At 33.8% G+C, this 13,178-nt stretch overlaps 2 protein-coding genes across 6 annotated transcripts in view; one reads left to right on the forward strand and one right to left on the reverse strand.

The window, feature by feature from the left end:
* Nucleotides 1-13,178, reverse strand: part of LOC122631094 (CCR4-NOT transcription complex subunit 6-like) — a 527,872-nt gene that overhangs the window by 477,167 nt on the left and 37,527 nt on the right. The window contains exon 1 of one of the 3 annotated variants that reach the window (XM_043816356.1): nucleotides 4,968-5,133. The exons of the other annotated variants lie outside the window; for them this stretch is intronic. The gene's annotated coding sequence lies outside the window, so the exon portion shown is untranslated. Of the gene's footprint in view, nucleotides 1-4,967; nucleotides 5,134-13,178 lie in introns of those variants that run through there. 3 annotated transcript variants of the gene reach the window in all.
* LOC122631091 (storkhead-box protein 2) overlaps nucleotides 1-13,178 on the forward strand; it is a 79,376-nt gene that overhangs the window by 29,517 nt on the left and 36,681 nt on the right. For 2 of the 3 annotated variants that reach the window (XM_043816345.1, XM_043816347.1), the window contains exon 2: nucleotides 6,082-6,387. In XM_043816345.1, the coding sequence (XP_043672280.1) occupies nucleotides 6,187-6,387 (201 nt within the window). In that variant the 5' untranslated portion in view covers nucleotides 6,082-6,186. Of the gene's footprint in view, nucleotides 1-6,078; nucleotides 6,388-13,178 lie in introns of all 3 variants that reach the window. The other variant, XM_043816346.1, reaches the window with a different exon arrangement.

The raw sequence follows: 13,178 nt of genomic DNA on the forward strand, positions 1-13,178 counted from the left end.
GAGTTCTTATATCATCATTTTAAAATCGAAAGTTTCTTAATAAATCACAATTCTTCTGATATATATTCTTATATATATATGTATATATATATATATATATATATATATATATACATACATATATTGTCTACTTGCGAACACGTCGATCTAATAACAGCGGATGTCCGTGAGCATTATAGTCGGCACGTTCTCCATATCAATGAACGTTGCACTTCGTTCAGGTTGCATTGGTATGAGCGAGGACGATGAATATATACCATACCTACGAGAAGAACACCTGCGTAGAGAACTTTCGCACACTTATTCTCGCTCGAATGGAACGTGGTTGCGAACGTGGATCGCGATTTATCGAGGGGAACGTACCTCGAAAGAATTTATCTCTGTGTTTGTGAATACATATATATCTATAGATATACATGTACATACACATACGTACGTAAGAAAAGGGAAAGAGAGAGAAGAAAGAAAAAATAAAGCAAAGAAAATTCGAACGAACAAAAAATTCAATAAAATTTCATTAATTAATTAATTAATTTACTAAATAAAGAAACAAATATTTAAATAAATCATTTTTATCATAATCTGTCTTTCTTTCTCTTTCTTTCTTTATCTCTGTCTCTGTCTCTGTCTCTAGCTGTCTCTGTTTGTCTGTCTCTTTCTATAACTCTCTCTGTCTCTCTCTTTTTTTTTTCTTTCTTTCTTTCTCGTACAATCCTTATGAGCATACACGTACGTAATGGACGAATGGCCAGCTGCCGGCGAAGATGTAACGCGTTCGGTCCTGGGTGGTCCAGAACAGATATACAGCGTTCAAGAAGGCTTATATGCGCCTTGCGGTGCTCGCTCTACGTATTCATAAGGTTATCCATGCTGCGCGGAAAATAATGTGCCAGTCTATTCATTACAAATATATATATATATATATATATATATATATATTTATATGTATAGATATATGTGTTTGTATGTATGTACGTAAATCATACGTAGGTATACCTCATCCCATACGTTTCAAATGCCCCACAACAGAATAATACTTTCGTTCGCACGACAATCGATCGTATTATAATAAAACGCGTTATCCTTTATCAATAATTGATTCATTTCAATTCGAATATAATAATAATTAAAAGAACAATAACAATAGTGATAATAATATTAATAATTAGCATAATACTTCAATGAATGGGAGGAGAAAAAAAAGTAAAAAAAAAAAAAAAAAATAACAAAAGTACAGAAGAAGTAATAGTGATAATAATTATCTTAATACTTTCGATAAATGAGAGAGAAAAAATAGAAAAGTAAAGAAATACAAAAGTAATAATAATACTATCATCGTACGGTATATACTCCCTTTAATTGGACACATACATATACACACGTATATACGTAAATTATAAGAATCAATGTAATTTCGTCTGAATGAAAAAAAAAATTCTTTTTTAACTTTCTCGAACGCTTCTTATCCTTCTTACAGGCCATCTTTTCTTTTTCCTTTTGTCCCTTTTTTTTTTTTTGCAAAAATAGACGATAGATATGGGAGAAAAAAAAAGAAAAAAAAAAAGAAAAGAAAAGAAAAGAAAAGAAAAGAGTTTGACTTTATTTGATCTCCCATTAGACCAAAGATTCTTCTCTACCGATCGTATCCGTTATTCGGTTTACACCAACGCGAGTGACCAAGAGGATGATTGCTTTCTACGAGAGGATAGACTCGTCGTTTGGTCCACGAGAGACGTTCTTTCTTCTAACGGTCGGTGTGACTTCAAAGGAGAGAAAGAAGAGAGTGCGTCGTGACGTATATACACACATATATATGTACATGTGCATATACATACACGTGCATGCATACATGCATATATAAACGCTTCGTAAACATTCTAAGGGAGTAAACATTGCGAGAGAAGAACGTTGCTCGATAACTTGGCCATCTTTTTTTTTCTTCTTCCAGTTCTTCTTCTTCTTCTTCTTCTTCTATTTTTTTCTTTTTCCCCTTTTATTTTCATTATTTCTCGTTTCTTCCATTTTACGTTCTTCTTTTCTTTTCTTAATTTCGTTTTACCCGCACGATATATAACTTGACCGTTTAATTCTTTCTCTCTCTCTTTTTTTTCCTCATTCATCTTCTATTCATCTTTATTACATTCCTTGTCGTTTTCTTTATTTTCGACCGTACGATATTCGAAGGGTGAAAGTCGATAGAAAAAAAGAATTTAGAAGAGAAAGAAGACATCTCGTTCTCGAAATATTTCATATCGATTATTCCACGTTCCTGAACAAAATTTGTCGAAGGAAAAAAGACAAATTTGATTGGATCGAGAGAGAGAGAGAGAGAGAGAAAGAGAGACTAAAAGGAAAATAAATTCGATCAGAGAGCCAAAGAGGTAGACCGACCCATACACACACACACACACACACACACACACACACGTACATACGTACGTACATACGTACGTACATATATACATACATACAACAGGTCAGGTTCAAAGCTGTACGAGGTCGAACACACAGTGGCGAGAATGGCCGTCCTGAGTTGCCTGTTTGCCTGGTTGCCTGGCTGCCTGACAGGAACGATAATAGGATCCGTCAGAGTAATGACGGCACGATGGCGATGAGTCACGCGACAGGAAGTCCTTTTCCCGTGAACCACCACGGCCGGACACCTTCCGTTCCTCTAACTGGTACAAGGTGAAATCCAATCTCGATCGAGTTGAACCGGTGAAAGAACTCTTCTCGATCGATTCGTGTCGATCTCTCGTCTTCGATCTTTCGATCTTCTCTTCTTCCTTCTATCTATTATTGACTCGAATAAAAAAAAAAAAAAAAAAAAAGAAAAGGAGAAGAAAGAAGAAAAAGACAACGAAGACGAAGATATTTTCTTTTCGCGTAAACAACGACGATAAATTATATATAAACACCTTTGTTCTAATTAATTACGAGTAATAAATTAAATTAATTCCGTGGAATTGGAATAAGTAAAGAGAGGTACAAAGAGAGAAAGGGTGGGGGGAAGGGAAGAAAAGAAAAAAAGAAAAAGAAATTTTAACATTCGAACGAAGTTATGTACGTACATATAGATATGTGAATGCAATTACGTAAAAATGGCGTCATCCAGCGAAAAATAAATCGGATTATTCGCTATACGTAATCGAATATACGCCTGGCATTTCCCATTCGTATTAAGAGAGAGAGAAAGAGAAAAAAAAAATACACGTAGATACACGTTTCGTGATATATCAAAAACGTCGATCGTCCTTAGGCTACATTCCGTACAATGCGGGTATCGGTATCCAAGTGAATACATACATACATACATACGTATATAATTATTACGTACATATATACGAATCGGTAAATACATAGCCTATACCATAAAAAAGAGAACACACAGTATGCGGGTGGGTGGTAGCGATCTCTCTCCGATTATATACACACATACATACATACATACATATGTATATACATACATACACAATTCTATCGACCTTGAACCTTCAACCGAGCATAGTATACCAAGCATTCCTACGGCAATGCAGTAGCTTTTCTGCGTATGCGTGAACCCGTACCGACTGCATAATTAATGCGCAATTCGAGAAGCCCGCAGTTCTACCAACAAATCCCAAGGAAAAATCTAAGATCTCCGTTAGATCTCCTACGTTTCCGATCTAGGAAATAGTCGAGTAAAATAGTTCGCGCGTAATCCTCGTGGGTGTTACGTACAACTTACGGTAAAATGAAAAAAAAAAAAAAAAAAAGAGATAGAGAAATACAAGTAGAAATAGAAATAGGTGGAGCTCGATAGAAAGAGATAAATAGAAATTCAAAGAAATAGTTTTCTATCTCGATAGAGACGTCGTCTCTAGTAAATAAGAGTAAATAGAATAGAAAAGGCAATCTCGTAGCTTTGGCACGTTTCCAATAGTTCATTCCCGTTCCTTTCCTTCCTTCCTTCTTTCTTTTTCTTTCTTTAATTCATTCTCTCTCTCTCTCTCTCTCTCTCTCTCTTTCTCTTTCTCTTCTTATTCCTTCTCTTCTCGTTATATCTCGGGATAATCACATATATACTACGCCTTTCTCTCATTGATCCTTTCATTCTCGATTCCCCTTTAGCACGTGGACACGTCTCCAACGAAGTTTGTTGGCTCCTAATTTCACCGTTACAACGTGGCTTCTCTTCCCTAATTCTGAAACTTCTCTGTGTGTCCGTCGACAAGATGGAAGGAGAGAGAGAAAGAGAGAAAGAGAGTGAATGTGTTTGAGAGGGAGAGTGAGAAAGAGGAGACGTAAATCAATTAGATGGTAGACGAGCGATGATACAATAAAGACCGACAACGTGACGTTGCTTCGTACTTCTCCCTTTTTCCTCTGTGTGTGTTTGTACGGCTGCTGTCTCTGTGTGTGTGTGTGTGTGTGTATGCGTGTATCTTTCTCTCATCATCCCTACGAAAAATGAGAAAAGTGGGTGCTCTCTTCTACCTCCGAACTCAATCGAATTCTCTGTTTCTCTACTCGTCAAGTTAATTCGAGCTGCTGACATGTACAAAATTTTATCACACATTATATATATAATTCTTCTAATTTGATGTATAATTATTATTGTATATAATTGTTATATGTAATATTATTGTATATAATTAATTCGTGATAAAAAATGTTATGATTAGTTTTCTTTTTTTATAGCTAATATAACTCTACACACACACACACACACACACACACACATATGATTTAAAATAATTGAAAAAAATATTATGCGTATAATTGTTATGCGTATAATTATAATCGCGTTGTAATATGATGGCACGTATAATTATAATTAGTTAATGATAAAAATGTTATCATATTTATATACTGTACTCACGTATCTATATACATACATACCTATATAAAATGAGATACCTACATACATAATTAATTTTATCTTCCAAAGATACTAAGTAAGTGTATTTAGTATGCGTGAAACTTACGTGAACGTTAGTAACGGTACAATGAGCTCGGCTTCTCGTTATCCTTTACCACGATTGAATAATTTAAAGATAAGAATAATTATACGTGAAAATTTAATCGAGCATATTGATACAACTAGTTCGTTACGCGTCTCAAAATATACTGCGTCGATCGAAAATTTCTTATTCCGTTGTTCTACGTACATATATGTCTGTAAATATTGTTTACTTTGGTGTTAGCTATCTATCTCTCTTCTAACGTCCTTCGCTGTTATTTATTCGTACGTTCGACCTTGCCACGAAATCTTATCCGTATCGTATTATAAACATAATAACTTATCTTACATGCTTACATTCATACATAAAGACATAAATAAACGTAATAAATGGAAATCAAATATTATCGATATATAATCCAGGAACGTTTCATTATTTTTTGATTAATTGAAAATTACGATGAAGAACAAATCGAGATAGATAAATCGATGTAACTACATGTGTATATCTGTGTGTGTGTGTGTGTGTGTGTGTGTAAAAGTACACATACGTAAACCGTTAGACGAAATTGGAAACGGTAGTCAGTAGTCTGTCGTAGTTTGCTGAGAGAGTCGATTTGCTAATTTAACGGGAAATCGAAATTAGTTTCGGTGCCGGTTGTAGTCCTGATCAAGAGAGAGAGAGAGAGAGAGAGAGAGAGAGAGAGAGAGAGAGAGAGAGAAGTACTTTTTTCCGGTGGTATGTTCTACCGAAGGAAAGAACAACGCATCAAACACGAGTACATACATAACACTTTTCTCTTTCTTTGATGATCTCAAGAACTCACGTGTACGTACATATACATATGTTCATACATCCAGCCACACACACATATATGTATATGTATATATATGTGTAATATTTTTTACCTACCAACATACTCACATACATACCTACGTATCTACATAAACACATGTATATGTATCTCACAAAATTTCTCTTTAAGGGAAGAACACAATTTCGAATAATGATTAATCGACCGCGTCCCGGTTCGTCATACTCAATATATGTGTACTAATTTCGTATTTTTTGTTTCTTCTTTACTTTTTCTTTATTTTACTTATTTATTTTTCTTTCTTCTTTATTTTATCATCAGCAGAAGAAGCACCAGCAGCAAAAGCAACAGCTACATCTGCAGCAGTAATAGTAGTAGTAGTGATGCCACCTCCGGATCGTCGGTGTCGTTAGCAGCGGGCCTTAAAAAATGGCCTCGATCCTGGGAGACGGAACGGGCCCTGGGGGCTCGGGTCCCTCGCGATGCCTCCTTCTTCTACAGAGGTCTCTGGCAATACAGCTGACCAGAGGTCCGCCTCCTCAAGTCCTCAATGCCGGCCAACGAGAAAGTCCGAAGGAGCATCCAGCCGACGAGATGTGGATGTACGATAAAGGTTATAATTTGTTTCAGGTGAGTCCCCATACAACTCTGTATTATCGTCGGTGTAAAACCCCTCCCCTCCCCGCTTTCACCCTCCAGCGTCACAACTCTTCAGCTTCTACTCGTCTCATCTCTTTTTCTCTCTTGCTCTTTCACTCATTCTTTTTCCTTCTTCTTTTTTGTCCTTTTTTGTTTCTTCGTTTCTTTCTTACTTTTTCGAACACGTTTTTTGACGAACGACCCTTTTTTTCTCTACCCGCTCGAAGAAAATGTTCTTTGCTACTCGATTTCACGAGGATTCTTTGGTAAACCAAAAAAAAAAAAAAAAAAAAGAAAAAGGAAGTGGAAGAAGCAAGATCGATTGAGACCATCTCGGAAAATTTGTGATAATTGTGATAGTGAAAGTATAATAATATTTTTTAATCGGTAGAAAGAAATCGACATTTTAATAACAACGTTTTAATACGTGATAATTTTATTAATGAAATAATAAAATAATAATAAAATATATTAATAAAATAATGATATAAAATTATTAATGAAATAATAATATTAATAAATAATGAAATAAGTTTATTAAATAAATAAGTGATATTTTTAGTCGATAGATAGAACGACGACGTAGTTGAAAATATAGTTCGAAATAGACTTACTACCTGTTTGTTATACTTATGAGAGCGACTTCGCGAGTGTTCTTTTGTACTTTTTATGTCTCAACGTCGAAAAGCGGGAAAATGTTAGATTCTGCTGCGAAAAGAAAAGAAAATTGTAAAGGAAGTAGAAGAAGAGAAAAAAGAGACTGAAATTCCTAAAAATTTTCAAGAGAAAAGCTTTTAACCTACAAAATGGTTCTATCTCACTTTTCTGTTCGAACCTTTTTATGTGTGTGTGTGTGTGTGTGTGTGTGTGTGTGTGTGTGTGTGTATGTATGTACTTGTCGAGAGAAAAGTCAACCTCTTTCACCTTCTCCTATATTTTTCTTTGTACGAATAAAAAGGGTGTACGAATGAGTCGTGTCCCTGTTACACGCAACAATGTCAACCTTTTTTTCTTTTTCCACATTTTCTGCTTAGCTTTTTAGAACTCGAACGCTCTGTTTTTTTTATGTATTTCTTATTTTTCCAATTTTTCTTTTGAATATTTTTCATTCGTATTTATTTTTTTCTTTTTTTTTTTTTTTTTTTCTTTACTGTAACTTTCTCCCTACGAAAGATAAAAAAGCTTGTACTCTCTCGCAAATGTTGCTTTTTTTATTTTTGTCTTTTTAATAACCCGCACTGGTGATCGTTGAACAAGTCGATAATAAAAAAAAAAAAAAAAAAAAAAGAGGAGAGGAAGAAAAGGAATATTTTTTTTTATACTAAGTAGAAAATCATTTGTGCAATAATTGATTGCAGATGATGTAATGAAAAAAGAGGAGTACGTATTATTTTGCATTAGTTTAAAGGACGAACAAAGAAATTTCATTTTTCGTATCTCTAAAATCTTCGTAACAGAATTTTTTTGCAATACTTTTTTGCAAGTACTTTCTTTTTTTTTTTTTTTTTTTTTTTTCTAATTGTTATTTTAATCCTCTGAATGGCAACGAAACGATTTAGTACGATATGAAACGAGTAAGAGAAAAAGATGATTTATAACTATATATTTCTTTTTTTTTTATACCAAGCGGTAGAAAATTATTTTTACTAAATTGATTGAAAATAATATAATGAGAATAGTAGTAAGTACCTACTATTTTAAATTAATTTTAAACGAAGAAATCTAATCCTTCGTATCTCTTGTTAGACCATGCATAAGTCCCTCGTACCAATCAACTTTCCCATAAAATTTTTTTCTTTCCTACTTATAGCCTCAATATACCAGTTTATTTATTGCTACGGTTAATACTTATTAGGTGCTATAACTTGGGTTACCATTATCGTAACAGTCGATGTTAATTCGATCGTGGTAAAAGCCAAACGTTAACTCCATTACAAATTTCAAATCGAATTTCTCTTTTTCATTAAAAATCTATTTCATATTGTCTCATCGAAACGATAATCTTTAGATATTTATCTAATAATCAATGAAAATTTTATATCGTTATAAATGATATAATTCGAATTGATAATACGAATTTTAATATGAAAATTAACATAGGAGATATTTGTTGTCTCGAGGTGTATGATTCATACTTTATGAAACACGTTAATTTCGTTCTCAACGTCTAATACTATATCGGGTGAGAGCGCAGGAACGTTTAACTGAAAATGTAACGTGACTCTCGTTCGGAGTGGCAACTATATTACGCCCGACAGGATGTGCCTCGGGAAATGGCGCCCGGTTGGTGCAGAAATCGACGATCGATCTTAAAATAGTATTACCGGAAAGCGAACCAAGAGGTTATTGCCACTCTGAGTAATCGTGCTTATAGAAAATCGGAAAACTTATACCAAATGATCGAGATAATAAATCGATTCGTTCATTATTATTATATAATTCATTTATTACTACAAATTTCGTGGTTTCGATTAGGTCAGATTTATTGGAAGATTAGAAAACAAGAAAAAGAGAAACAACGATATAAAGATGAAGATAATTCGTAAACTCCAAAATTATCAATGAAAAAAATAATGTAATCAATTTTTACAAGCTCTTACAAAGCACACGGTGTCATAACTTTGGAAATTAAAAAAAAGAAGAAAAAGAAAAAGAAAAAACGAGCCATAGAAAATAATTCAATTATATTCGCAAAATTGAAAAACGTCTATGCCAATAAAAAAAAAAAAAAAGAGAAAGAAAAGAAAAGAAAAGAAAAGAAAAGAAAAAAAAAAACGTTTCGATAAATTTCTAATTTCTTTCAGGACGATCTCGACTAGCTCGTTTAAAAAAATTCATCGAACAAAATCTCTATGAAAAGTAATTTACAAAAAAAAAAAAAAGAAAACAAAAAAAAAATAATACAATGACGTATAAGAATTATTCGGAAATTCGAGATGTGTAAGATACCATAAGAAAAATATGATATTCTAATAAATCTCGATGTTTCTTTACGACAAGTCAAGGGAATGATTTTTCAGGAGAAAGAACATAAGAACATAATCGAAAAGCGATCGAATATATCTATATAATGTGTTCCTCGTAGATCCTCGTCGTAGATCTAAAACGAGATCCTCGTCTTCGCCGTCCACGACTTCGTAAATCAGCAACGCGTACCGTATATCGCGAACAACTTGGACTTTTATCTTCACCGCGAGAGAACTCGTTTATCCGCGGGATGTCCATTCCAAACCTCCCTAGCTCTTCACCCCTCACCCCTCACTCCTCACCCCTCACCGCTCGTTCTTCACCCTTATTGAAAGGTTCGTCCTCGTTTATTTGTTTGTCGATTTAATTGCAAAAAAAAATACCGTGTAGAAAAGACAGAGAAAGAGAGAGAGAGAGAGAGAGAGAGAGAGAGAGAGAGTTGACTTTTTTTTTCTAAAACGTTTCTATGCAAGCTCGAGGTTCTTGAGAGCTTTACGATGTCATAGAAACGATCTAACTCAAGATTCTCAATTCTCTTCTCTCGCTGTTCCTCCTCTTTCTTCATTTCTCTTCTTCCTCTTCTTTTTCTTCTGTTTGTTCTTCTTCTTCTATTTTCTTCATGGACGTCGAAGAATTCACTAGTATTAGATACAGTAGTAATAGTAGGATAGAGATTCTCTCTCTCTCTCTCTCTCTCTCTCTCTCTCTCTTTCTCTCCTTCTCTATATATAGTTATTTTTATTACTCCATTTTGGACGATCGAGTTAATCGACGAGGCCTCGACGATGAATCGACATCGGCTCCGTGCGTGCACACTTTCGAAACGTTCTCTCCGATGATTTCTCTTCGACGAAATCGATCTGTGTTCGGTAGCCGATACCAAATATTCTTTTTCTGACGTTAATATCGCAGTTTGAAAACTTCAAAAGAAAGAATAAAGAAAAGAAAAATGGAAAAGAAATACTTCTTCGTTCTTTTTTTTTTTTCTTTTTTTTTTTTTACACTTACCTACCTACCAACTGCGAGAAAGTTAACAAGTACCTACGACGAATATCTTTTTATAAGAAAAAAAATAAAGAGAGAGAGAGAGATAGAGAGAGAGAGAAAGAGTAAAACAAACAGACAAATAGACAGACAGACAGACAGAGAAAGAGAGAGAGAGAGAGAACGTATGTAGGATGCAATCGTAAAATATATAAATATTAAAAATTCTGAAGATATATTCGAAACACCTGTTTTAATAAAAAAAAAAAAAAAAAAAAAAAAAATTGATATCTCACTAAAACGATAAGAAGAAAAGATTGAAAAAGAGTCGACGCCTATGGATGAGTATATATACATACACATACATACATACATATATATATATATATATATATATATATATATATGTAGACAATATATGTAACTATATAGACACGCACAGGTACGTACAGGTTGCACACGGTTAAACGAATGAACAGGATACCTTTGCTCATGCGAAACGCGCCAGGTCTTTGCAGTATTAGCATATAAATTATGTTATCGTGATTTATGCTCGCAATGCCGCGTGCCCACACACGTACGCCCAGACACATACAAAGAAACACACACACACGAGTTAACAGAGCTCTACCCTGGCGAGAAGGCTCTTGCTACTATAATGATTAAAATTCGAAACGATGAACGGACTACGCCCTGGAGCTTCTTGTCGCGATTGACAATTTATCTTGATTAATAGATCACAAATCTACGATGAAGAAAATGGTTTTAAGAAAGCTCTACTTCATTTTCATCCCTCGTCTCTCTTTCATCTCTCTCTCTCTCTCTCTCTCTCTCTATTTCTCTATGCTCTCATCTTCTTTTATAATTTATGGAAATCGTCGGAAAATAAACGGAGATAAAATCTATGATCCCGTTTAAAAGATATTCAAGGACGAAAGCATGATGACTGCTCCGGTGTTAAAAGTGTTTTATTCTTCTCGATAAAGATCGATAATTTATTAAAAAAAAAAAAAATAAAAAAATTATGATAGAAAAGTATATAAAAAGAATTAAACGTTGAAGATGAGAAAAAAAGTTTAATAAATTATATAAATCAAATCAAATCAAATGAAATTGAATCCAATTGAAAGAGGAATAAAAAAAGAATTGGATTAAATGGATTAAAAAAAAAAAAAAAAAAAAGAAGAAGAAGAAGAAGAAAATATATATGTATACGAGTGTATAGTAAAATCTCTTGCGTCGTATCGATATTACCATTTATTAGTAAATAAACGTTTAGAAACGAATTAATTTCTAATAAGCTCGTCGTTTCGAATTATCTTTTAGTCGATTTGGCTCGTTAAGCCTTGAGACTCGAGCCGTTTCAAACGATGCTGTAAAAGGACAAGCGAGTCGGCGTGAACGTTGCAAGCATATATTGCATAATAATTAGCGGATAGGCAAACGACTGTGTATAGATATATCTATATGTATATATATATATAAAAAAATAATATATATATATCCTGGCAATGAACTTGCTAGCAAGGAAATCGCAATATGAAACGTTACGTGCACTGAGAACAGCGTTGTCGATTAGCAACGCTATTTGCAAGCCTCTCGCCTTCTATCTATTTCTCTCTCTCTCTTTCTTACACACACAAACACATACACACACAAAGTCTTTCCTTCGCGCACGATCACCATTTCTGTATCATAAACAATAGGTGCCACGAGAAAATATTATCCACGTACGCTTCCCCATCGTACTTCGTTACGGATAACGCGTCTTCTTTATCTATCTCTCTCAGCGATTCCATTGGCCATTCTATGTTGAATACGATTAGCATGAATCGTTATTATTTTCACATTAAAATATATTAAAAGTGTGTGTGTGTGTGTGTAGTATAACATTTTTTTTTTTAAATTTCTACTCTCATAAATACAGTAGACCATACTGGTGAAATGTATAATAGTTTAAACCTCAAACACCCCATATATTTCATAGATCATACGCATTCGCGATTTCCATTGGACGTTTATTACAAAGGATACTTCTCATAGTCATGCAGATATTATACGTATGTAATAAAAAAAAAAGGAAAAAAGAAAAGGGTCTCCTCGAATAAAATTCTTCATGAAATAGAGATACTTTCCTACGATTAATCGAGTCAGCAGAGCAGAAAAAAATGAGGTTTTCGTCTTTATTCGACGATGTTAAGGAGGAAGTGAAAGAGAAAGAAAGACAGAGACAGAGGCAAAGAGAGAGAGAGAGAGACAGAGAAGGAAGATTTGATCGAGAGGAGAAAAGATAGCGGAAGGTAAATCTCGTGAAATCGATCTGGTTCGCTGGACCGAATTGCCATCACACTTCGGGATTCTTGCAAACGAAGAAGAAACTTGATGTAATCAAAAGGTTTCACTCGTTCGAAATAATCGGGTTCGTTTGGAAGATCGATCGATCGATCGATCGAACGAACGAACGAACGATGATAACAACCTTCCATATCCTGAGAATTTTTTAACCTCTACAAAATTCTAAACAAGAAAATTCTAATCGTTCGTAAAATTATTTTAAAAAAATTCATACCTCGTACGGATCGAAATGCTCGATCATCGAAATCGAATTAACGATAATTTCATTGATTAGATATGCGAAAGATAAGAAAATTCGAGATCGACAAAAAATAAAGGAGAAAAGAAAATTTGTAATTATATAAAAAAAAAAAAAAAAAAAAAAAAAAAAAAAAAAAAAAAAAAAAAACAAAGAGAGAGAGAGAGAAAAAGAGAATCTTAAAAAAAAAACACTGCAAAAAAAAAAAGAAAAATAAAAAGAGAAAAAAAAAACTCTT

Source organism: Vespula pensylvanica, chromosome 8 (assembly GCF_014466175.1).
Source record: "Vespula pensylvanica isolate Volc-1 chromosome 8, ASM1446617v1, whole genome shotgun sequence".
Lineage (NCBI taxonomy): Eukaryota > Metazoa > Arthropoda > Insecta > Hymenoptera > Vespidae > Vespula > Vespula pensylvanica.